Source organism: Triplophysa rosa, linkage group LG2 (assembly GCF_024868665.1).
Source record: "Triplophysa rosa linkage group LG2, Trosa_1v2, whole genome shotgun sequence".
Classification (NCBI taxonomy): Eukaryota; Metazoa; Chordata; class Actinopteri; order Cypriniformes; family Nemacheilidae; genus Triplophysa; species Triplophysa rosa.
Genome location: NC_079891.1, coordinates 19428303 through 19456039, shown reverse-complemented (window position 1 = coordinate 19456039; position 27737 = coordinate 19428303). Strand labels below are relative to the sequence as shown.

At 42.3% G+C, this 27737-nt stretch overlaps 1 protein-coding gene across 4 annotated transcripts in view; it reads right to left on the bottom strand.

Moving 5' to 3' along the window:
• lrch2 (leucine-rich repeats and calponin homology (CH) domain containing 2) overlaps positions 1-27737 on the bottom strand; it is a 103205-nt gene that overhangs the window by 26489 nt on the left and 48979 nt on the right. For 2 of the 4 annotated variants that reach the window (XM_057350640.1, XM_057350648.1), the window contains exons 12-16: positions 26807-26875; positions 21749-21826; positions 15587-15646; positions 13508-13556; positions 9450-9590 (exon numbers count right to left, since the gene is read on the bottom strand). In XM_057350640.1, coding sequence (XP_057206623.1) covers positions 9450-9590; positions 13508-13556; positions 15587-15646; positions 21749-21826; positions 26807-26875 — 397 coding nt within the window. The remainder of the gene's footprint in view (positions 1-9449; positions 9591-13507; positions 13557-15586; positions 15647-21748; positions 21827-26806; positions 26876-27737) is intronic. The other 2 variants (XM_057350656.1, XM_057350660.1) reach the window with 2 other exon arrangements.

The window sequence follows — 27737 nt, the reverse complement described above, 5'->3', positions numbered from 1 at the left end:
TAAGTTTAATTAAATCTTCCTGTTTTATAGGTGAAAAACACTGTAGCCTTTCTTTTGGGGCGATGGTTGGTACTAATTTATAGGACAGACTTGGAGGTTGAGTTTTTACTATTTTGTCTCGTATGTTTTCGATTTTCTCTGTAAAAAAATTCATGAAATCATTGCTACCAAGGTGCGGCGGAATACCCAGGTCAGGTGAAGTCTGTTTATTTGTTAGTTTAGCAACTGTACTAAATAAAAACCTTGGATTGTTTTTGTTAGTTTCTATGAGGTTACGGAGGTGCTCAGCCTTTGCTGCTTTTAGTGCCTTTTTATAACAGTTTGCACTCTCTTTCCACGCAATTTTAAAGACCTCTAATTGGGTTTGTTTCCATTTGCGCTCCAGTTTACGTGTTTCTCTTTTAAGGGCGCGAGTGGTGCTATTGTACCATGGTGCTACGTTTTTCTCATTAATCTTTTTTGACTTCATAGGTGCGACAGCTTCTAATGTATTAGAGAAAATAGTCCCAATTTGCTGGTCATGTCATCGAGCGATTCTGTATTTATTGGTATGGTTATTAAAGGAGTCAGATCTGGCAAGCTCTTTGCGAAACTATCTTTAGTAGTCGGTGATCATTCTTTCTGCTGGAATCTACGACGTGGACAGCGGACGGTCCCTTCCTGCAGTGACTCTCCCCTGGGCGTCTCGGCAGTTCCGGAGGTGTTCGAGCAAATTTCCTTTTCTAAAAGAGCAAATTTCTCCAGCGTGGCTTGTCCCGCTGTTCTCATGGGTGCAACACACTCATCGAGGAGGGGGACGGACACAATGCCTGCTTCCAGTACGCTGGGGCAGACGTTGTGGATACGTCCTGCCCGCACTGTGGGCGGTGACGATTCAGACGTTGCGTCACAGGTGGCTGTGTTCCCACGGGACTCAGCCACCACCTCGTTTGCTCCCCGTTCCGTGGCGGCAGGACTACGGCCCTGCCGTCCGCTATGGCAAGCAGTGAGGGTGTTATGAGGATTACTGTGAGCGATAATCCGCCAGCCACGGCTCACGGACCGTTCACACCTCGTCTCGCTCGTCTGACCGTTCCCCAAAAAGACGGTCCGCCGTCTTATTCCTCAATCACGTATTCGGACACGATGCGTGATGATGAGATGTCTCTTGCAGCATCGGGGGTGACGTACTGCCATCCGACTCCGACGATTCCTCGGGCTCCCTCCCTCGGGGGGTCGAGCCCAGGAAAAAGCGGACGTCGAGATGTCGGCAATACTTTCCCGGGCCGCCGTGAGTGTTGGGTTGCAGTGCCCGCACTGCCTCTCCTGGCGCTCGCGGCTGGCTACATGGCGCCTCGGGTTTGAGCGCAGCTCCAAGCCGCGCCCGCCCCCAGTGCCGTGTTTACCGGAAGTGCATGAGGAACTTTGTAAGACCTGGAACGCCCCTTCCCGGCACGTTTCACGTCAAACAAAGTTCGGTCAACCTCTCTTCCCTCGAGGTTGAGACAGCTGGAGGATACGTCGGTTTCACCCAGGTGGAGTATGCCGCCGCGGTGCACTCGTGCCCGTAGGTGGCGGCCACCTGGGGGGGCTCGACCTAGACTCCCGTCCAAAGCATGTGGTGTCTCGGCATCTCTGGTGTCGAGAGTTTACATTGCGGCGGACCAAGCTGCCTCCTCTCTCCACGCTATGGCTCCTGCCAGACCAGGGCTTTGAGAGAGCTCCACGAGGGTAAGACCGACCCAGCGCTTATGCAGGAACTCCGCGCCGCCACCGACCTCGCTCTACGGGCGACCAAGGTGACCACGCGGGCCCTGTGTCAGACGATGTCCACACTTGTGGTCCATGAGAAACTCCTCTGGCCAATCCTTGCGCAGATGAGTAACGCTGAGAAGGTCCGCTTTCTCGACGCACCCGTCTCGCAAGGGGGGGCTGGTTGGTGTTACTGTCGAGCCGCAGCAGCACCGCTCACCCCCCGCCCGTCGGGGGGGGCGCGAGACCCGCACGCGGCCTCCCCGGAGGGTTCTCGACAGTAAGAAGCAGTCCTCCGTGCCGCAACTCGGCCGCCTCGGCCGTCGAGTCCCGTGCACTGTCTGCTTCCCAGCAGCCCTGGTCCTCTTCAACGCCCTCCAGCTCTGGCGCCCCCCACTCAGGCGGCCCCCCCTGGAGGAGACAGCGAAGAGGAGACCATCGCCCCATCAGCAGCCGCAGCCGCTCTCACCCTCTGCACGACGGTGAACGGCAAACTCGACGTTGCGTCAATGTCGAGTATAAACACCAGCCCTCAGCACTCTCAGTCAGACGCAGTCACCAGGCAGGAAAAACGGCAGAGCCGATCTCCGCCCCGGGGGACATCCCCCGGCAAGGAATCCATACTGCTAGCCATCGAACCACCCCCCAAGGGGACGATGAAAAAGATTGTACCTTAGTCCCGTCTCATTCTGGGAGCCTGTCCGGCTTCCCAGGCTGTCAGACTGGCTAGGGAAGACGATCCGTCTCGGCTACGCGATCCAGTCGCCTCACGCCCGCCAAGTTCAGCATCCGATATACCTCAGTCAGAGGCTAGGATGTTCCCGTACTTCGGGCCGAGGTCGCCACCCTTCTGGTGAAGGGAGTGATTGAGCCCGTCTCACCAGCCGAGATGTTCAACGGGTTTTACAGCCTGTACTTCATTGTCCCCAAGAAAGACGGGGGAATATCAGTACAGGGTCCTCCCCTTCGGTCTGTCTCTGTCTCCACGAGTCTTTACGAAGGTCAAAGCCCCGTGGGAAGGAGGTGTGCGGGTACTAACTATCTCAACGACTGGCTCAGTTTTGGCACACTCTCGAGATCTGTTGTGTACACACAGGGACCTGGTACTCCGGCACCTAGATCGGTGGGGCTACAGGTCAACTGAGAAAAGAGCAAGCTCTCCCCGGTGCAGAGCATCCTCTTTCTCGGTATGGAACTCAACTCTGTCCTCACGNAGGACTGGAGCGATGACCCAACCGCCGCCACCGGTCTTCGAGATCCCGACCAGGAACCGCTTTGCCGCCCTCTGCGAGACGGAATGCAACGCTGTGGTCATCGGAGACTCAATCGTCCGGAACGTACGCGCTTCCTCCACTAAAGGTAAGGTGCGCACTCATTGTTTTCCTGGCGCCCGTGTTCTTGATGTCTCTGCGCAGGTACCTGCGATCCTGAAGGACGATGCTAACGTCGGAGCTGTCGTGCTGCACGCGGGGGTGAATGACGTCAGGATGAGGCAGTCGGAGATCCTGAAGAGGGACTTCAGGAGTCTGATCGAGACGGTACGCAACGCATCGCCCACGGCGAGGATCATCGTATCAGGGCCGCTTCCTACCTACCGACGAGGGAATGAAAAGTTCAGTAGACTATTTGCTCTAAATAAATGGTTGATGTCATGGTGTATTGAACAGAAGCTGCTCTTTGTTGATAATTTTGATCTGTTCTGGGAGCGACCTAGGCTCTTCCGCCCTGACGGCCTGCACCCCAGCAGCATCGGAGCGGTTCTTCTGTCTGACAACATCTCAAAGACGCTACGCACCGCTTGACTACGTCTCCCAGCGGTAAGTCAAAACTTTAACCATAGTCTGTGTTCCTCCCACTCATCTGTTATAAATGTTACTGCTTCCAAATGCATAGAGACTGTGTCTGTCCCCCGAATAATACTACAAAATAACAAAATAGCCAAATCTCAGAGAAAAAATCTAATCGTGATTAAACCTGAGGACAATGTAATAAACGACCAAAACAAACTCATAAAGTTCGGCCTACTTAATATTAGATCACTAAATTCAAAAGCAGTTATTGTAAATGAAATGATCACAGACAACAGTTTTGATATACTTTGCCTTACCGAAACCTGGCTTAAACCAAATGATTATTACGGTCTAAATGAGTGTACACCACCAAGCTACTGTTATATGCATGAGCCACGTCCGGTTGGTCGAGGTGGCGGTGTCGCAACAATCTTTAGAGACTTTCTTACTGTAACTCAGAGAACGGAGCATAAATTTAAATCATTTGAAGTGCTTGCGTTGAACATAATTGTTCCAATTGACAGTAAAAAACCATTGCTTTCTTGTACGTTGGCTACAGTGTATAGACCCCCTGGTCCCTACACTGATTTTCTGAAAGAGTTTGCGGACTTCCTATCGGACCTATTGGTTAACGTTGATAAAGTACTAATTGTCGGAGACTTTAATATCCACGTAGATAGTGCTAACGATGCATTAGCAGTGGCGTTTACAGAGCTATTACACTCTTTTGGAGTAACACAACACATCAATGGACCCACTCATCGATTTAATCATACACTAGACTTGATTATATCTCACGGAGCCGATCTAACCAATATAGATATTATACCTCAAAGCGACGATGTCACTGATCACTATCTTATAACATGTACACTGCGCACTGCAGAAATCAGCCGTTTAACTCGTTATCGACAGGGTAGAACAATTACCTCGACTACTAAAGATAGTTTCACAAAGAGCTTGCCAGATCTGACTCCTTTAATAACCATACCAATAAATATAGAATCGCTCGATGACATGACCAGCAAATTGGGCACTATTTTCTCTAATACATTAGAAGCTGTCGCACCTATGAAGTCAAAAAAGATTAATGAGAAAAACGCAGCACCATGGTACAATAGCACCACTCGCGCCCTTAAAAGAGAAACACGTAAACTGGAGCGCAAATGGAAACAAACCCAATTAGAGGTCTTTAAAATTGCGTGGAAAGAGAGTGCAAACTGTTATAAAAAGGCACTAAAAGCAGCAAAGGCTGAGCACCTCCGTAACCTCATAGAAACTAACAAAAACAATCCAAGGTTTTTATTTAGTACAGTTGCTAAACTAACAAATAAACAGACTTCACCTGACCTGGGTATTCCGCCGCACCTTGGTAGCAATGATTTCATGAATTTTTTTACAGAGAAAATCGAAAACATACGAGACAAAATAGTAAAATCTCAACCTCCAAGTCTGTCCTATAAATTAGTACCAACCATCGCCCCAAAAGAAAGGCTACAGTGTTTTTCACCTATAAAACAGGAAGATTTAATTAAACTTATTGCAACATCTAAACCTACAACTTGCTTATTAGACCCCATACCAACTAAATTATTAAAAGAGTTATTACCCGTTGCAATTGAGCCCATTTATAACATTATCAACTCGTCAATTAATCTAGGCCATGTCCCAGGACCCTTTAAACTGGCCGTCATTAAGCCTCTTATCAAGAAACCAAACTTAGACCCCAATGAACTAGGAAACTATAGACCGATTTCAAATCTCCCTTACCTGTCTAAAATACTAGAAAAACTAGTGTCCACTCAGTTGTGCTCTTTCTTACAAAATAATGACATACACGAAAAATTCCAGTCAGACTTTAGACCACAACATAGTACTGAAACTGCGCTCGTTAAAATTACAAAAGACCTGCTTATAGCATCAGATAAAGGTAACATCTCACTCCTAGTCCTGCTTGACATTAGTGCTGCATTCGATACTATAGACCATAAAATACTTCTAGATCACTTACACAATTATACCAGTATTCAGGGACAGGCACTACAATGGTTCAGATCTTACTTATCAGACAGACATCAATTTGTCCATTTAAATGGGGAATCATCAAATCTAACGCAAGTAAATTATGGATGACCTCAGGGATCGGTTTTAGGACCCTTGCTATTCTTCATATACATGCTGCCCCTTGGAAACATTATTAGAAAACATGCAATTAGCTTCCACTGTTATGCAGATGATACTCAGCTATATATCTCATCAAGACCAGATGATTCCTTCCAACTATCCAAATTGGCAGAGTGCATCGACGATATAAAGCATTGGATGACTTGTAATTTCCTTCTTTTAAATTCTAATAAAACAGAAATATTACTTATCGGACCAAAGACACGTGAGCAGAATATTTCGGATTATAACCTGCAAATTGAAGGCTGCACTGTTACTCCAACAAATACAGTTAAAGACCTCGGCGTTATATTAGACAGCAACCTATCATTTCAAAATCACATCTCAAATGTCACAAAAACAGCCTTCTTCCACCTTAGAAATGTTGCTAAATTGCGAAATATTTTATGTGTGGCTGACGCAGAGAAGGTTATTCATGCATTTGTGACCTCAAGACTTGACTACTGTAATGCACTACTTAGTGGTTGTCCTGCATCATCAATAAACAAAGTACAGTTAGTTCAGAATGCAGCTGCCAGAGTTCTAACCAGGTCCAGAAAATACGATCACATAACCCCAATGTTATCAACCCTTCACTGGCTACCCATTAAGTATCGTATTGACCTTAAAGTTCTTTTAATTACTTATAAAGCCTTAAATGGTTAAGACCCTACCTACATAACAGAGCTTCTACCACACTACAACCCATCACGCTCTCTAAGATCTCAAAACTCCAGACTTTTGATAACACCTAGAATAACAAAATCCACCAAAGGGGGAAGAGCTTTCTCATACGTAGCACCTAAAATCTGGAATAGCCTCCCCGATACTATTCGAGGGTCAGACACACTCTCCCAATTTAAATCTAGATTAAAGACACATCTTTTCAGCCAAGCATTCACTAATACATAGCTAATGAACAGCAGCTACGCTAATTATTCTCTTTCTGCCCACGCCTCGGGATGCCCATCTCGAGGTAGGGAGAGATTCCGCCAGGCCCAGATGAACGTCATATGCCCATCCCCAACTAGAGATTACGCCAGCTACATCGGAAAATCCCGTGCCATCCTCCTGCGAGAGCCTGCGGACTGACTGACCATCCCAGCTCCATCCAAGGCAATTCCATCACCACCCAAGAAAAAGGCGACCATCTGACCGGCCCAGCTAAGACAATTTCATCCCCAACCGAGAGCAAAGACGGACTACTTGTCACATTAATACTAAATTTACAATACTTGGTATTTAATGCTAAACTTACATCACATGACAGCAGTTTGAAGTTATAGCTGCACTCAGTGACTTTGATTGGAGGTTGCTGGGTGGGTGTTTGTGGGGAGTGGGGGGGGGGCTTGTTGGTTGTGGTTTGGGGCGTTTCATTTGTTGGGACTGTGTGGGTCTGGTCTGGTTGGTCTTGTTTTGTGGTCGATGTCGGACAACAGAGGAATAAAGTTAATTATGCCATTACTATTTTTCCCTGGTTGTTCCTCTGTTGTCTGTTGTTGATCGCGGAATGGGACCAGGTTGGACCTGCATGGTTTCGGCGGGTGGGGCTTCCTGGGTCGCGGCTTTTAACTATTTAACATAATATATTTTTTAAAAACCTTACCAATCCTTTACATTCTGCTCAAGTCGCGTTGGCAAAGTTGATGTATCGGCTTGATCATCTTCATTTTCCGGATCAGATTCGGGCTCGATTGATAAGGAAAGTACCGATGACATTTTATCACCTGTCAGTACAATTGCTTGGGAACATGATGTTCCGAATATGGTAAGAGGCGTTACATTTCCGTCATTCACTGGCACAACCCTCCACAATCTACAAGAACTGTACTCATACAGAGTGAGTAAAAGAACTCGCAAAATCACTCTGGACCCCTCACACTTTCTCTTTGAACTGCTGCCATCTGGTCGGCGCTACAGAGCACTGAGCACCAAAACAGTCAGACATAGGAAAAGTTTCTTCCCTCAGGCCATCTACCTCATGAACAGTTAAATGTTCTACTGTGCAATAAAAACACGTGCAATACACAACTATATACTCATATTTATCATACATATGTTGTTGATATAATATTCAGCTATCCACATTCCCCTGCACACAGTGGGGTGTCATGGCTCTGCTTCATTTAGTCATGTTTTTCTTGGTCCTGTAGCAGAGTCATGACAAAGCCTTTGGTTATGTGTGGAGAGAAACATATTATTGTCCTTTTGACAATAATATACATTCTCTCCAGTGTCTTGTCATTGGCCCCGCTCCTCTCGTTTCCTTGTTATCTTTCCCTGAGTGTTTGATTACCCACACCTGCCCCGTGTCGTTATCCCTCCTTTGTCTTTCCTTTAAATGCCCTCTTGTTTCATTGTCCTGTGCTCGTGTATTACGTTTGTTGTGCTCACCGGTTTGATGTCTACCCTACGCTCCATGTGCTCCATGTTCACTGTGTCCTGGTGTTTTGCTGTGAATCCCCTGTCTTAGTAAGTGTTTAGTTTAGCCATTTGTCAAGTATTGTCTAGTTTAGTGTTAGTTAGCCTAGGTCCTGTTGTTTGTTTATTATTTTGTTACCTTTTCGTTTACCCCCTCGTGGGTGTTTTGGTTCTGTTTTGTAATAAAAGTCTTGTTTGTTAACCCCTTCACTGCCTGCCTGCATCTGGGTTCTTTCACGCCAGTCGTGACAGTGGGGTATGTAGAACTACTTCAACTGTGATGTATAGGATATGTGAAGAGTACTGCTACAGAATGTTTATTATTTGTACGCACGCACGCACGCACGCACGCACGCACGCACGCACGCACGCACGCACGCACACACACCTATTTATCAAGAGTTACCCGGAAACAGGGCAAAGTTCTTCTCTTTCTTGTGCACATAGGATTGAAATGTCTCAGGGGATGGATTTGTTTTTGTCTTAGCAATGAAGAGGATTGCACATAATTTCATTATACATTTGTATAATGACAATAAGTTATGATTCTGATGTGTGTGGCATACAAAGTCTGCCACATGAGAAAACTCCACTCACAATGGATTCCAATAGAGTTGCGTACAAGATTTGAAAAACTGGCCATAAAATTATTATTTGTCATCAAAAACATATTCAAATAAACTTCAGATATCATGAGTTGTTTGATAATTAGTAAAATTAACATAGCTTAACACGTGTGGTCTGAGAGGCCACAGCTTTCTGCTTCCCTTCTCATTGTGCAAAAAAATTCAGCCAATTGCGTGTGAGACCACAAACCAAGATTGGGATTGGGAAGATATACAGTAAGCACGTCACATGGAAGTGATGTTAATCTTGTGTCTTCTAAAGCATCAAAACATCTCCCACATTCTGGCATGGGACATTTTTACAGGCTGATGTAGACTGAAAGGAACCAGTATATTCGGTTTATAATTTTTAAGAATAAAGAGATGGATGTGATTTATATCAACAAAGTCCTTTAATGTCTTTCTAGTGCATCTCAATAACACACAGTGTGCTTCTTCTCAGTTCATGCCATTATAAAGCTTATTAAAACAGATTTTCAAGAAATGGCTTAGTAAAAAAACATGCTTGCTGATAAAAAATCATCTGAGTTACTCATCTGAGTGCAGAAGGTGAACTATCTCATCTGTTGCGGAAATCTTTGAGTAAAAAAATGTCTGTCTCTCTGTGTATGTGGGAAAATTGGTGAGGATGACACGTGAGCATATGTGATAAGCAAAATAAATACTGTATGTGAGCGTGAGAAAGACTTGTAATTGTGTGTGTGTGTGTAACGATTACCTTCAGGTAGTCCTTCCTCAAATATTTGTTTCTTCTGCGGTCCTCATTCTGGTTGAGCACAGGAGGAATCTCCGGCCATCTTGGTTCAGGGTCGCTGCTTTCCGATTTTAAACTCCCATCAAATGAGCAAGAGGAAGAAGGCTGAGGGCCCAATAAAAACACTACAGTCAATGTGCGTGTGTTAAAAGTGTGGATGTTTCTTGTTCAATGATGCAGGGATAATGAAATGAATGAGGATGAGGGGAAATGTGAGGAGAAAAATGACCTCAAAGAAAGCTTCATTATCTTCATTAGTGAGATCAGTCTCCTTCAGAAATTAAAAGACAAACAAAAAACGAAATATAAAGGCATATATCAGAAACCGGATGGGACGTTGACAAATAAAGAAAATAATCTTTGGATATGTTTACAAGTGCACCAGTTTAGAGTTATCAGGGCCAAAAGAATTTAAGACATCATTGTCATACGAGAGCGATATGGGAGTAAACGGCTCATTATGCTTTTAAATCACCCTCGCAACTTTATTATCATAAAGCTGATCATTACACACAGCGTTGTATTATGTTTGACAAACATAATTTCTGGAGTAGTTTTGGCCATGGTGACACACGCCTGCACGTGTAAGTGTGCTGTGTATCAGATGTTTTTTATAGTGACAGTAATTGAAAGTCGCATGATTTACGTCATGTTTTCAGTTCGGCGCTCCGGCGCGATTTGCGTTCATACTACTCTAGACCAGTAGTTCCAACCATGCAAATTTGCGATGCTGCTTGCGATTGATCATTGGAACGATGGTTTTGGGAAACACTTAAATCGCTGAACTATGCTGGAATGACGGAACTTGCAACCATAGTTGGCTAACAATGCTTTTGGGAAACGCACCCCAGGCCAGGCCACAGCAAGTGAACCGCGCCCGAGCGTGGTTGCGAGTACACGCTTGTCAATCGAACCAGGCTTCAGTATAAAACGCTATAAGCTTTTGACGATCAAAAATCTAAAAATGATGGAGACTGTTCACATACAGAAACAATAAGGGAAATGCTGACAAAAAAAGCTATTGTTGTGTTATTATTATATAGATTTTTTTAAAAAAAAAAAAAAAAATTTAAAGGAAAAAAATAGACAAAATTTAAAAAATAATTAATAGAAAAAAAAAAAAAAAAAAAAAAAAAAGAAAAAATAAAAAAAAAAGATTTTCCCTTCAAGATAAAAGGATAACCTATAGCCTACGTAAAGCCATCTTAAGCTAAATTGTCAAACAAAAATAAAAGCCAATTGATTAGGCTGTTTAATGCACATTTACGGATTCTCAATTACAACGAAACTCGAAATGAAATAAAAACATTGTTCACACACAGTCGGCTAACTGTGCAGAATGTATATGGTATATGCCATCGGTTCCCAACAGGGGGATCCCGGCCCACAAGGGGGCCTCAGCGAGCTCTGTGGGGGGTCGTGTCATATTTTGAAAAGTGTTGAGCAGTGAGCATTAAGGAGAACGATCATATTACTTTAGCTAATTTTATCCATGATCCCCTGGCTGACCAAAAAATGGACAAATTTGTAATTCGTCCTCCACAAAAACGACCGAGTCCCACTGCTTCACCTACAGCAGCTGACAGTAATGACCCAGGCATACTGGACCCAGGTGAGGAAGCTCCCACCAATTCGTGTCGCAGTTTTAGCAGTGCTAGCAAAACTGGAAATACGAAATGCCGGAAATACCAAGATAGTTACCTGAACTACGGTTTTATTTCATTTTCTCGTAGCAAAGAGTCCCTGCTACAGTGCATTATCTGCACCAAAGTCCTTGCTAACGAATGCATGAGGCCATCCAAACTAATGAGACATTTACAGACAACTCATCCTCAATACCGTGACAAGCCCAGGACATTTTTTGAGCGCAACGCAAAAGATTTGGCACACTCAGAAACTTTAAAAAATATCGTATACAGTTGCTGAAAAAAATCGCCAAAGCAAAGAATGGGCATACAATTGCTGAAACTGATTTTGCCATGCGCAACAGAGATTGTCAAGGAATTATTTGGAGAGGATAAATCAAAACAATTGGCTAAGATACCATTATCAAATAATACGGTCAAACGTCGAATTGCAACAATGTCAGATGTGAGGGGTCAGCTTTCTGTGCGACTTCATGGTAATAACTTCGCACTTCAAATAGACGAGTCTACCGACGTGTCAAAAATGGCACAACTCCATGCATACTTTCGTTATTTGTTTTGTTTTGTAAAGAGCTCTGTACCACGACGACGGCAAACAATATTTTTGAAACTTTGGATAATTTCATGAGATCAAATGAGCATTGACTGAATTATTACTCACTACAGCAGCAATCCTCACACTGATTGATAAAGCCCCACAAATAACATGCAAGTATTGAGGGGCCAGACAGCAGTCATTTTGTAATAGCCTATATTCATTCTTTTTTTCTTACACACCAATGTGAATACTTATATATTTGATATTGCATTTCAAATAAGGCTAATTTATAGGCTACTCATATAGGCTTACATTTTTTAATTACAAATGGCCTCCTGGTCTACTGATGATTTGGTTATTGTATTTTAAATATTATATATAGGCTATTATTTGTGCATAAACATATCTGGTTATAGTAATAAACAAACCGTTTGTTTGAAAACAACAATTTTTTGTCAACCTTGCTGCAAGCTTACAAGAGCGATAATATCATTAGATAGGTGTAGGGGGCCCTAAAATATTTTCTTGGGAAAAAGGGGGTCTCAGACAAAAAAAGGTTGGGAACCACTGGTATATGCAACACAAAAGCACTGGATATTTAGGTTATAATACTATAATACTAGTTTCTTTATAGAAAAAACACATGCTTTGTCGGGTAAAATAAATCATATCGAAATGAAAGTTTGTTTCTCAGTCTGTTGAGGCCGGCAGCAGAGAAACGCGCTGCTTCGGGTATAGCCTATACCATAAATACTGCCTTCTTTAAGAGGTTGCTAAGCGATCACGTTTGTTCAAAACGTTTTGTATTTTGGGATGGTTATTTTGACGAGGCAGGCGAGGCCGCATTCACTTATCTCAGTTTTAGTTTGGGACTTATGCTTAACAGCATTATGTAAGTGATTTTGTTTTTACTTTTACGAATAATAAATAACTCCCCAAATATCACATAATGAAAGTCTAAACATTATTCGCAATAAAGTTAAAAACAGGAAACGTTATTCAGATCGACATTCTACTACACAGGTCGTTCTGTTCATTGGAGGGGCTGGACTGTGTAGAAAAGGCGGGGCTGATTTTAATATTATAGAAAACGCTGCTTTTTACGGCGTCTTTGATACACGGAAGCGCCGTCCCTTAAGGCGTACTATGGAAGTCCAAATGGCGAAATGAACGGCGTTTCGCATTGCACTTAAAACACCGCTATTAACGCCATTTCTACGGCGAAAACAGCGTAAGTTACGGCGCATGACCTACAAAACACCGTACTTTGCGGCATCTGTAAGTCTTAAACGCCGTAAAACCAGTCGTCTGGTTGATGGCGAAATATGACCCAAACGGCTTTCCATACAGCCATGCTGATCACACTCTCACCTGAACGTTATGATCGCATCTGCATGACCTGCCTTCCGTTTCCATCATACACCATCCGTTTTCACTATACTCTCTCACACATACTGTACATATATTCTTCTCTTACATACATATATTTTCTTCTTACATACATTTACATTTTTTATAATAAATGTATACTTTGAATACGTTTACATAAGAGCAAAATGTATAAATGTGTGCGTAAAAATATATGAATATAAGAGAAAAACAGAAAAAATGGTTTGTGGAACCATTTAGATGAAATTTGTTCTTCTATGGGATCGTGAAACACCTTTGTTTTTAAGAGTGTATTATGAACATTATGCATTACTCAGCCTCTGTGCCTGTTTTTCCAGTCAAGATATAAACATACAGTTGTACAATATAAACAATATAATATAGTACAGTTCCATCATACTGACAAGTCATTTTTTATGCATATGACATGAGCATTTGTGTGTTTTTACCTGTCCACTGAGAGCAGACGCGGAGCTGCTTCCCTCATCTAGAGATGCACTAGAAAAACAAAACATTGGTATAAATCTTCAATATAACTATTGTTCATTTTAACAAGTTCATCCTCAACATAGAAAGCAAAATTAAACAACCCCAATAAAAAACAATACAATACAATTTGGAGTACAGGTATGCGTGTGTGTTTTTCTTCACTAATCTTTCTCATCTGTCTCTGACAGGCTGTAAAGAACTGATTCTTCATTCAAGGCATTCTGTGACAACCTGTGATGAATGTGACCCAACACACTGATAAAGAATTTTTGGTGGAACTTGACAGGTCATGACACCAGCAAACAAGTGGTCAACATCAATCTCAACCTCAAAAAGAAAGCCTACATGTGCTTGTTGTGTGTTTACATGTTTGGAGCTCCAACCACCATTGACAGATGTGTCACAAACAATGTAGTTACGGTACATTTCAATACAAAGCTTTATAATCATATGCTCATAATATCCTGTCAGAATCATAAACAGAGGGGCATTCATGTTTACACATTGAGAACCAGTGACGCAAAACCTGACACTACAAAAGCCTTTTTCTTTCTAAAAATATTTATACTTTATAAATGTCACCTAATGTCACAGACACAAAGTCAAATCATAATAACACGTACAAGTGAGAACGTACGTATTCCCTCATAAAATAGGTACGAATTCCCATCAGATAGGGAGGAATTCGTGTTCATGAACACAAATCAATAGATCCAAAATTTTGTGACTGTCTCACAAACTGCCATGAGACTGTGAAGCATCTCATGCTAAAGATTTTCCTCTTACTCCTTGACATCATCTTTTTCTTCTTCTCTACCTTCTCTCTTGCTTAATTCGGTATTTCAAAGAGTATATTTTAGAATATCATATTTTAGAGGCATTTTCTACACAAGGACCACAGTCCTGCAGAACTTCCTTTCAACTTTCCCTAAGAGTGTGGGTACATAATTTAATATTCCTAAAATTCATGACTTAGATGGTCCAGCTGTGTTTTATTAAAGCTGAAGCTAATCTTTCCCTCCAGGACACGAATTTGACGCCCATGGTTCAGAATACTGGCTTTAGTTTCCAATAGCTGTGAAACACCTAGGCTATTTTGCTAGATTGTTCTGAGCTCACTTTTTGGTTTTAGATTCAGATTCAGATCAAGATCAAGATTCCTTTTCCAAATGAAAAACAACCTTTAAGTTCAAATTTTTGAGTTATTCAAAAATCAGTTCTTAGAAAACAAGAGTCGTGAAGACATGACATGAGGGGAATTGAAAGTGCTGAATGTGGAAATTAAGCAATGTCAAGGTCTGTGAAAAAAAAACTATGAATACATTCAGTAGGTATATTCAGTACACACCTGTCACTACTTGTTTAACTGTCAAACATCTAAAGCTTCCCACCTTCACCAACTCCCAGTCTAAACCAAACAGGGTGTATTCACGACAAACAGAGATCTTAAGATACTGAGATCATGCAAGTTCTCCACCCAAACATGATTCAATATTTTCAGCTGTTGCGTGCACATAATGGTCTTTTCAATACAATTTAGAGGTATGGTATAACTATAGCCCCTTTTTTTATGATGTAAACAGTGGTCCAGAAGGACTTCCGGTTTCATTGTTTATTCTATTTTATTTTATTAAAATCTGACACTTAATTACACCTTAAAGATATTTGTTTAACATTTTTAATTGGTTATAAATGTTGTGTTGGTTGTATTTTGTTCAAACATTTGTGTCGTATTAAAAAACTGAAACAGGAAGTTCTTCTGGACCAGCGTTGTTCACGTCTTCCGAAGTGGTCTATATTGTTTAAATTACATAAGCAGTTCAACAGTTCATGTTCAGTCAAAAATCTGCAAATATGAAAACTACTGTATATGAATTAGACTCCCTACATTTTACCCCCAAGCAAGTCACGATGCTATTAATGTGTAATAGTTGTATTGTTTTGTAATGTTATTGTGATTATCGTTGTTGCTATGAAGCAGTATTATAAAAGATGCACGTGGATGCATTTTTGAATTCGGATGATGTGCGTCATAATACCTTCTAACAGTCTGAGATGGAGATCTTGATTTTGTGCTGCTACTGGAGTGGCTGAGAAATCTGTGAGATCAGAAAAAAACATCACGTCTTTCATTACAAGTTTCTTGAAAAACGTGTTGAGCACAAGTTTTAATGTGTAAAAGGTGAGGTGTGAAATGTGCGGGATGAAATTCCGCCCCACTAAAAGCACTTGTTATTCACTCAGGTTGCAAGATCAGGTTGAAACATAAACGCAAAACAAATGACTTCAAGACATGCCCTATTACTATTTTAGATAAAACAGTTCTCTGGAAACCATACATACCTTGATTCTTTATAATAATCTACCAAACAAAAGCATTCTGATACTGGGGTCATCTGCTCATGTCGAAGCCTGTCATGATTGTCTAATTAAAAATGTGATTCATTGTCTATTTTAGGGCTTTGATAGATGATGTAAATAATAAACGACCATAACTACTGAGATAAGAAAAGAAATCGTCAAAAAAAATAAACGGCTTCAATAAATTCAGTCACTTATTACGAAATGTCAATGTCTCTATCATTTAAAATCTAACTATACCCAGACAATTTCTAGCTTTAAAAAATGATACGGAAAATATAATTTGAATGTGCAGAGCAAGCATGCTCAATATGGGGACCATTGCACATCTTCTAAAGGTGTGAAATAATTGTGGTTATCTGAAATATCTGAGGTTAAGTCAAATAACTGTGATTATAATCAGATGATTATTAATACAGTGGCAAGAAAAAGTATGTGAACCTTTTGGAATTTCATGGTTTTCTGAATAAATGTGTCATAAAATGTGATCTGATCTTCATCTAAGTCAAGGGTATTGATAAATAAAATTTGTCTAAAATAATAACACAACATTTTTTTAATCTTTCATGTCTTTATTGAGAACAACCAAAAAAAAACTCGTAGTGCTTGTGGGAAAAGTATGTGAACCCTTGAGTTAATGACCTCAAAAAAGCTAATTGGAGTCAGGTTTTGGCACACCTGGAGTCTCGTTAAGATAATACGTTTGGAGGTGTGGACTACAGCTACTTTGACTGATAAAAACCCCTCAAACTTTTGGAGTTTGCTCTGCACAAGAAGAACACGCTTATGTGAGCCATGCCTCGCCAAAAAGAGCTTTCAGAGGATCTACGATCAAAAATTGTTGATTTACATAAAGCTGGCAAGGGTTACAAAGTTATTTCAAAGACTTTAGAAATTCACCAGTCTACAGTTAGGCAAACAATCTACAAATGGAGACACTTTGGACTGTTGCTACTCTACCAAGAAGTGGGCACCCAGTCAAAATGACACCAAGAGCACAACGAAGACTCATCAATAAGGTATAGAAACAACCCAGAATGACAGCCAAAGATTTGAAGGCATCATTGGAACTTGCTAACATCTCTGTTCATGAGTCTACAATACGTAAAACACTGAACAAGCAGGGTATCCACGGCAGGACACCACGAAGGAAGCCACTGCTTACTAAAAAGAACATTGCTGCACGCCTGAAGTTTGCAAAAGAGCACATTGACACTCCACAACGGTATTGGCAAAATGTTTTGTGGACTGATGAAGCTAAGATTGAAATATTTGGAAAAAACACACAGCACTACATCTGGCGTAGAAAGGGCACGGCATATCATCATGAAAACATCATCCCAACTGTAAAGTATGGTGGAGGAAACATCATGATTTGGGCCTGCTTTGCTGCATCAGGGCCTGGCCAGCTTGGAATCATTGAGGGGGAAGATGAATTCCCAAGTATATCAGACAATTCTTCAGGATAATGTGAGAATGTCTGTACGTCAGCTGAAACTGTGTAGAAGGTGGGTGATGCAACAGGACAACGACCCAAAACACCGGAGCAAGTCCACAACAGAATGGCTTCAGAAAAACACAATCCGCCTGTTGGAGTGGCCAAGTCAGAGCCCAGACCTCAACCCAATAGAGATGCTATGGATTGACTTGAAGAGGGCCATACACATGAGACGTCCAAAGAATATGACAGAGCTAATGCAGTTCTGCCAGGAAGAATGGGCTAAAATTCCTCCACAACGATGTGCAGGTCTGATCCATAGCTACAGGAAGCGCCTGGTTGAGGATATTGCTGCCAAGGGGGGGTCAACCAGTTATTAATTCTAAGGGTTCACTTACTTTTTCCACTGCCATTTTCAATATTGAATGAGTGTGTTCAATAAAGACATGAAAGATCAGAATTTTTTGTGTTATTATTTTTAGACACATTATGTTTGTCGAAACCCTTGACTTAGATGAAGATCAGATCACATTTTATTACAAATTTATTCAGAAAACAATGAAATTCCAAAAGGTTCACATACTTTTTCTTGCCACTGTAACTGTGACATTCCTACATATCAGGTCCTTGTATCATGGGATCGTGCTTCCGGCAGATGGCCTTTGTAGCACTTTATTTAGCAATCCTGTTCTACATTTATGTACTATATAATTACTCTGTACTTACTAGGTACCAACCCTAAACTTAACTCCTAATAAGTATATGTAGTTACCAGTATTTTTGGCTGTAAATAAAGTGCAACCAAAGGTTTTGTACAAAAAAAAAACAGATGTTGTTGGCATACCTACAAGTTTGTACTGGGCATGTCATAGATCAGGGGTCGGCAAGTAAGTTTGCCATCAGGCCAAAAAACAAATTCGCCGCTAGATGGCAGGCCAGAACATAGTTGAAATTCATTGATGAAAAATACAACTAGAATAGCCTACATTAAAAAATATAGTTATTAAATAATTATAATAACTAATATACAGTATAATTACATAATAGTCATATAATTATTTAACGTAGCCTATTTAACGTAACGTAACGTATTTGACGTAATAGCGCTGTGGGGGGTACGCTTTTACGTCGTGTCGTGTGATGTCAACATTTAAGCTAGCTAGATGGTGAGAGAAAATGGCACTATCCTGACTTAAACTGAGACATTTATTCAAGAAGTTTATTATAAACTGAAAACAATTAGGCTTACTGGACACATTTTATGTCAGAGCGGGATCTGAGCGGCATTTTTGATTTTTTACCGGTGAGCGTAATGTGAGCGGAGCGTTTGCTTGGTCCGTGAGTGACTGAGCGAAGCGCAGTCATTGAGCGAAATATTAATAGTAGGCGGAAAAAGAGCAGTTATGTTTCAGTCCGACATTCTGTGACATTACAGCCAATATTTTTAGTCATTTTTTATTTAAAGAGTGCCTAAAATAACTGTATAATAACTGATAAAGTATATTTGATTTTCGTTACTTTATTTCCATGAACATATACGTAGCTGCCAAAGTGCAACAATCAAAATAAACGCACAAAAGTTGAAATGCACTATGAACACCTTTATTATTACTGGGGTTAATAAAAGAAACAGGCTCTAAAGAAAAATAGACCAAAGCAAGGGGAAATGTGGTCTTAAAACGTCAAACCTCACTCGTTACAGCATTTTAAATGTACTTTTGGAAACTTGGACAAAGTAGCTGCGTCTTCGAAGGCTGCATGCATCCTCCGGAGATCACATTTGTCGGCCTCAGCTGGTTTACTCAGGTTTTATTTCAGAAAAGCAACTGTTACATTGGGTAAGTGACACAATGTCTTCTTAAGAGAAATAAATATAAATGTTATAATGTTTTTTTAACTGAAATGAGCCTGTATCAAACCTCTTGTCGCCCGCGCAGCTCCGCAAATGGACGAGGCGATTGTAGTTGACGCGCATGCCGTTGTGCTATTATTCAGGCTTCAGGCTCATTTGGTGTACATGGGATAATAATCCTGCAGTAAAAAGTAAATCACCAAGAGGGCTGAGCGAGTGACTCTAAGATTGGGCGAGCGGAGCAGAATTTTCAGAAAGGCGCTCTCCGCTCCACAAGAAATATTAACGCTCCGCTCCCCGCTACGCTTCGCTCACATGCTCTGCTGGCGCGGGCCAGATATTATTGCTTAGGCCAGTTAGGCCAGTTTTGGCCCGCGGGCCGCCTGTTTCCGACCCCTGTCATAGATGGCTTTTGATTGAAAACAGCTTTACTAATTCATTCCATATTGAAATTTAAGTAGTTTTTACAATCATTTGGAATGCAATGCTTATAACATCATACAACGTGTAGTAGTCTTAACTCTTAAGGGACGTTCACACTATTGAAGATACCGTAGCTATAAAGATCAACTATAATACACTATATGGAAAATAGTATTACATTTACATTTAGTCATTTAGCAGATGCTTTTATCAAAAGCGACTTACAAATGAGGTAAACAATGGAAGCAATTGGAACAACATAAGGACAACAAAAAGCATTAGCGCAGTAAAACTGGTCTCATATAGCCTACCACAGTATACAAAGCTACATTTTTTTTTTTTAAGGATAGAAAGAATAGAAAAGAGAAAGAAGTCAGAACTAATCGGTCAGGTGCTGACGGAAGAGATGTGTTTTCATCCGATTCTTAAAGATGGCCACAGAATCTGCTGATCTTGTAGCAGCGGGCAGATCTTTCCACAAATGTGGAACAGATCCAGAGAAGGTACGTGAGAGTGATTTTTTCCCTTTTTGGGATGGCACTACAAGACGTTGTTCATTTACAGAGTGTAGGGATCTGGCGGGTACATAAGTCTGTATTAGCGAGTGAAGATATAGGGGTGCCGAACCAGTGGTGATCTTGTAGGCCAAGAGCAGAGCTTTGAATTTGATGTGAGCGACTATAGGGAGCCACTGTAACTTAATGAAGAGAGGAGGGACGTGTGCTCTCTTCGGTTCATTGAATACCACTCTTGCCGCTGCATTCTGGATCATCTTTAGAGGTTTGGTTGCGCAAGCTGGGAGTCCAGCCATTAGCGCATTGGAATAGTCCAGTCTGGACAGGTCAAGAGCCTGGACTAGGACTTGCATGCTCGGACAGGAAAGGTCTAATTTTCCTAATGTTGTAGAGGATGAATCTACAGGACCGGGTGGTACTGGCAACATGATCCGTGAAGTCTAGCTGATCATCAATTACCACTCCCAGGTTTCTGGCCGTTCTGGAAGTATGATGGTTGATGAGCCTAGCTGAATGGAGAGGTTGTGATGAATCTTCGGGTCGGCCGGGATTACAAGCAGTTCTGTTTTTGCAAGGTTCAGCTGCAGTTGATGGTCCTTCATCCAGAGCGAAATGTCACTCAGGCATGCTGAAATGCATGCAGAAACAGTCGGATCGTCAGGCTGAAATGACAGGTGGAGTTGTGTATCATCTGCATAGCAGTGATAGGAAAAGCCATGTTTCCAAATGACAGAAATTATGGATGTCATGTATACGGAAAAGAGCAACGGTCCAAGCACTGAGCCCTGAGGCATCCCTGTATTGAGATGTTTGGACTCAGAGACCTCACCAGTATTGGGACGCCCCATTATAACGAACAGGTTTGATTACTTTTTGTATGTTAATGCAACAGCATATTATGATATTCTAGAGAATTGTGTGCTTCTAATTTTATATCAACAGTTTGGGCAGGGCCCTTTTTATTCCAACATGACAATGCCTCTGTGCACAAAGCAAGGTTCAAAAAGAAATTACTTGCAGGCTTTGAGCCAAATACTCATCAATGACTTGTACAGGCCCTTCCAAAATGGTTGCAACAAAGATAGAAACACAATTCTTTAATATGGTATTGTGTGGTAAAGCATTAAAGCGGCCAAAAGTCAATCTTTGTTAGAGATTGCGATTTTTTCCTACTATGGCAGGGGAAATGATAACGGACCGATTGGCGTCAGACCAGTTATTAACACTAATAACATAAGAGTTTTGCTTTTTATATAGGACCTAAGTTGGATAATAAAACAAGCTGTCACGAATCTGTTCTGTGTTTCCCAGTTATTTTGGACTCTTATGTTATTTTCTGTTGTGTGCCATGTTTGTAGTAATTTGTAGTTTTTCTTGTTAATTAGTTTCCCCAGGTGTTTCTTGTTTCCTTTGTTACCCCAGTGTATTTAAACCCAAGTGTTTCCTTTGTTTGGTTGTCGGTCTTTGTTTTATGCTTTATCCAGTCTGTGTATCATGCTTTGTTTTTGTGCCTCCTTCGTTCTGTGGATTACCTTGGTTTGTTTTTGTCTTTGTTTATTTAATTAAAATTCTAAACTGCACTTGGATCCAATTCTCTGCCTGGATTACTCACCTGTTACACAAGCAGATTGACCAGGAGACATTTGCAAGCAGGACTTCAAAGGATGTTTCATAGAAGTGTTTTAGAGGTCTGCGCACACACACACACACAATATCAGTGTATTATACAGAACAGCTTTCACAGCCTTGTTAAAGTCATGGAACCTGTTATTTGACCGTTGGTTATCTTAGAATGTCTGTAGCTAAATTCTTATTACCAGCTGTAAGACTGTGATGAGAGTGAAAGTAATTAAGCGCTCAGCTCAGTTAAATGTTTACAATCTCTGATAACCATACACTACCCTTTTTGGCGTATTCCTGTTAGGGGTGGGAATCTTAAGGCACTTAACGATCCGATCCGATTCCGATTCTGGGAGTAACGATTTGATTCCCAAAACGATTCTTAACATACATTTTTGGTAATTAATTATCCTGCTGTGCAAATAAATTACACTTTAGATTTTAACCAAAATTAGAGTTATATGCTTTTCTCACTGAAATAATGATGTGGGGGCAAACTGTATCATGGCTCAAGTACCTGTAACATCGTGCGAAATCCTTGGTTGTCCACAATGGAGTAAGGGCGCAAATCTTTGGCGATAAAACCCGCCACTGACCGGGTAATTCGCTTCGCCTTTTCAGAATTCGGTGGAAGCTTTGCTACTTGCTCGAGGGTCCTTTGACTGTAACCGGGAGTGTGCGTGATTGGAACAGAATGCTGTTTTCTGAGTGGAACCGCGTAATATGTTTCTTCATATTAGTCGTGTTCCCGAAATATTTGAATTTGGTGCCACAGACTTTGCACACAGTATGGCTTTTATCAACGACACTGTGACGAGGGAGGCATGACGAGAGCCGTGGGAGGAAGAAGCGAGGCCGGGACGCGATTGATAATGAGTGTCAGCTGGGCGTCATTCCGGCCTCGTATCTCTCACGGAGGAGTGGAAGCATAAAAGAACGAATGGCAGGAGAATACGGCGAGAGAGGACCGGGCCCGGATCATGTGATAAGTTTTATTTATGTTTATATGGCCGGCAGTCGTCCGTGAGGGGCTGCCGGCCTGTTTTAATGCTGTTTATTGTTTGTTTTATTTTGATTAAATATGTTTAAATGTTCGCCGGTTCCCGCCTCCTTCCTTCCCTTCTATTGAATTGCGTTACAGACACCTTTTTCGTTGTCTTCACAAAATCCAAAATGTTACCACACAGTCGATTTCAAATTTGATGGAGCAGGTCGTAGTTTGTCCATTTTGTCTAAAACGAAGCCGTTCGTTTATCAACGGGTTATTCTGTTTGGCCTGCGCCCACGCGCCGCACAGTGGTGCAGTGGCAGTTTGAATTGAACACAGAATCGATTCTGAATTTTTGAGAATCGATTCTGAATCGTTAGATAATGAATCGCGATGCATCGACTTTTTCTCCCACCCTTAATTCCTGTGGGCAGAGGTTATCCAAAAACTCGGTATAGTGACATCATGTACCCGGGAAGTAAAGAGCTGTAGTCCGATTCCAGCCGTTCTCTGTAGTCCTTGAAAAGCGAATTCTGTTAAAGGGGTCATATGACACGGCTAAAACGAATATTATCGTTTGTTTTAGATGTAATGCAATGTGTATACATGATTTAAAGCGGCCCTAACACACGCGGTTTCTGCCAATCTCATATTAATCTTGAGTGCCTATAGAGTAGTATTGCATACTTCGTATCTTCGAAGAGTATTTAGTTTGATCACATTTATAAAAGATAGATACAGCTGTACGATTATTTCCGAAAGCATACGGCGCGTGCGGGGGGAGGGGTAGGCTGAACTAAAGCATGTGCGTCAACAAAACACAGACATCAGTTTCACGCATGACATGCGGTTCATGTCCGGCATCTTTTAGCGCTGGGACGGCTCCATATATCAGTTTCAAACGATCTCCAAATCCAGCGTTATATCCACCGTTTATATAACATTCATCACCCAAATGCAGTGAACAAACAAACACCTGAACTTCACGAACGTATGCTCTCTCTCTCTCCTGCACACAAGTGAAAGTGACATCTGCGCATGCTCCTTCTCCTGCTCTCCTTGCTGCCGCATGGGCGTGCCGCATACTTTTCTGGGAGAATTGTCCAATAAGGGACAAATAAGAAAAATTGTTACGAAACAGTTTTATATGTTCGAAAAAAACTTTCTGAAAACTGTACGATCGCTGGGGGAGTGTATCGAGCAGAGAAATACTACGTAATACGCCCAACTAATTTTTGGCAAGTTGACCATGTTAAGCATGAGAAGACGGCACGTTTAACATTGTAAAGAAGTCAGAATGCATGACACACCGTTGCACCACCTCTTTAAGATTAAAAACGTTGTATTTTCCACATACGGTGCATGGTTGTATCTCCTTTTTGCCCTGCCTCTCTGAAACACGCAGATTTTTTACAAAGCTCATCGCTCTGAAAAGCAAGGTGTGCTATGATTGGCCAGTTAACCAGTGCATAGCGATTGGTCGAATACTGCAAGCGTGTGATGGAAATGTAACACTTCATCAGGTACATCAGGTTCCCTTTCAGTCAGTCTTTCGACGTTGTGTTGAGAGACAGACTGGGGTTTGATCTTGAGATCCTATCATCTCCGAGAGGAATTTAAAATGCCAATGAACTTGGCGAATGGCACGCGCACGCCAGTCTCCTCCCCGTGCATACGGGTATAAAAGGAGATGGCGGCGCCCATTCATTCATCTTTTTGTTCTTAGGAACCTGCGTGACTCGATGACATGCAACTATTCTCTTCGAGAAAACTACTACACTGCTGGACTTAAGACGCGTGCAGCGGAACTCCCCCTTTGTTCGACTTTCCCTGGGCGTTTCGGCAGCGAGCTACAGAGCATCTAAAAGAGCAAATTTCTCACAGTTGCAGCATGTCTTGCAGCTGTGTTCTTGGGTGTGACAGACTCATCCCTGAGTCTGACGGAGGTGTTGCGGTCACGGCTGGCTACGTTATCTTTGAACGCTGCCGCAACCCCGTCTGCTTCGCGAGTGAGTTTGCCGCTTCGGCGAGCAGCGGGGGTGATTTGGGGGTTCCCACGGATGTCGCTCCATCAGCTTCGGTTCGGGGACCATCCATGCCCCAGCACGCTCACCTGACGTCCCCGATGGGTGGCGGTGGGCCGTCCCATAGCGGGCAGACTCGACAGTAGGATGAGGACAAACTTTCTGTCATTGCACCTGACAGCTACCTCTTGGCATCGGATGCGGAAGACCCCTTGGAGCTCCCACCCCCGGGCGGTAGAGTCCAAGACGAGGTTGACGCTCAGATGGAAAAAAACTGGAACTGGGACGGGGTGTGGCTTCCACCACGCTCTGACTGCCAGAACCAGAATCCAGCCGCGAGCGTTTCGGGGAGGAAACGTATTGCATTGCAACCCGATGCTCACGGCTGGATTCTGGTTCTGGCGGTCGGAGCGTGGTGGAAGCCACGCCCCGCCCCGGTTCCTGCCTGCCCACGTTGGCCCCTCCGGGATCAGCGCCCTCCCAGTCGACGGCCCGCCAGAGACGTAGATCCCCGCGGAGGAAGGCTTTTGCCCCAGCAACAGGGATGAGTCCAGAGAGTAACATCGGGCCCGATCCCCCGGCCATTCCACCGGGAGGTCGGAGCGGGACGCTCCACTAAAGCCGGGCCCTTTTCAGGGTCTGGCACCCACTCACAGAAGAGTATATCTCTCTCTGGGTTTTCTTCTCTCCCCGTTGCACTCTCAACACGACAGTGTCTCGGGCGAGTCCATACTGCGTTGCCTTCCGCAACCAGCCCGTGGCGATGGCTAGAGAGAACGATCCGTCTCGGCTATGCGATCCAGTTCGCCAGACACCCGCCCAGGTTCGGGGCATTCTCCACACCTCAGTCCAAGGGGAGAACGCTTCCGTACTAGGGCCGAGGTCGCCGCTCCTCTGGCGAAGGGTGCCATAGAGCCCGTCCCTCTAGCCGAGATGTCCTCTGGGTTTTAGAGCCCGGACTTCATCGTTCCCAAGAAAGGTGGGGGGCTGCACCCCATTTTGGACCTGCGATAGATAAACATGTCCTGTGTCGAGTCTGACTTGGGTCATGCCCCGATCCAGCACCCCGTCGCTTGCCCTCATGCAAGCGACGGGGTCTGCATTGTCATTTAACATTTATTGTCATATATACTGTATATCTATATGTACTGTATATGTATATAAAGGCAAAAACCCACAAGTATAATAAAAAAAGAGGATGTGCCAATACAGAATACAGCTAATGAATGATACCACAGTGAATGCTAACTGGATTCCTACTGTAAATGTTGTTTAACTTCCTAATGTTCTTTTCACAATGTCCAGGATGCATTGACCTTGATATGGACTCAAATAGAAGTATGAATAAAATTTGTGACAACTCTCAAAAAGACAACTTTCTCAACAGAGTGATGGCTTCTCCCAATGCCTCTCCCTTAAGTTAAAAGTGTTTGTTTTTATGTGAGGGTAAAGCAACAGCAGGTCTGTTATCATAAGTGTGAACGGCCTATAAATCTTTCTAGTTGTGTCCAATTTAACCCAGTCTTTAAAAAAACACTGTAATGAACTATGTGGCGTTCAAGTGATTTTAAATATGCATACAGTATGAATGTGTAAAATTCAATAATGCTGTTGATGCTTCTCATTTCCAGTTTTCCACCCCTTTTATCCACGATGACATCTTGCAGCTTTTAACAGTTTAAAGTGAAGACAACTGTCTGGACATCGTGAAGTCCGCACACATTAAAATTCAAATGAATTCAAATGAATCTACCGAGAGAATGCAAATTATTTTCTGTCAGCTGAACCAAACTACCAAAAGTAGTTTCTACATCTGAACATCTACATGTATAGGTCAAAGGTATTGTACGTAACTGTATCGTCTTTTATCATGCATTGTTCATGTTATTTTGCCATTACATCGACACATGCATGCTAATATAAGTCCTGGGCCTTCAGTGCAAGCACAAAAACAAACACTTAATTTCTGTCAAAAATGATCTGAATGCAAAAAATACAGACAAATACAAAACACATAGACACACATCTCTCCTTCTACCTGTGAGCTCTCCCCGCTGCTCTTCTACGGTGTATTAGACTCTCAGCCCTACATATTAAGGACCGCCTCCTGAGTCATATGTCATGTGCGCACCAATCAAATCCCAGGGTTAGGCAGAGAAGCAAGAAGTGATAGAGAAGGAGATGGAAGAAAAGGAGGAAAATGGTGATTAATTTGTTAGTAAACAGAGGGAATGATCCAGTGCTCGAAGTGGGCCAGTACGCAGTAATGATAAGTAGTGATTAATAGTGATTACATCACTACTACTACAGGGAGGGAGCGCTTATGCTGCATTCCAGACAACTGGGATTTCGGATATTTCCACCTCAAACCCAGAAATACATTTCTGGAACAGCACTCGAAGTCAGACATGGAACCTCTTAACTCGATCAACCCAATATCAAAAGGTTGACCAATCAAACAGTGTTTAGGGGATTCTAGAAAATCAAATTACAGAGGCCAAGCAGAATGGCAGCCACTCAAACTGAAGACAGAACTTTCAGCCAATTAAATTGAATAAGACAAAACTTTATTGTCGGGAGGTGGGCGCTAACAGAAAGACGACCGTGTAGAGAGATGTGAGAAGGCAAACAAAACAAAGCCAGGGTTTTAAAATAAAAATAATAAATGGTAAGATTTCAGAGACTCAAACTACTTAACTAGCGAATTCTGCTGTTTTAAATGAAAACTCAGGTGGTTTGTCACATAATGTAAGACTTAACGTTCGTTCGACTTGACATGCCTAAAACCATAACAGATAAGTTAAGTTTATAGCATATAAGGCATAAGATATGACTTATGTGTGTGTATATGATGGGTTTAATGAACAAAAGAACTCAAAAGACTGCAGAACTATTATCACAGGTAATGAAATGACTATTTCTTGGTCAAATTTGTGTTTAACATTATTAAATCAGTTGTTTGGCAAATG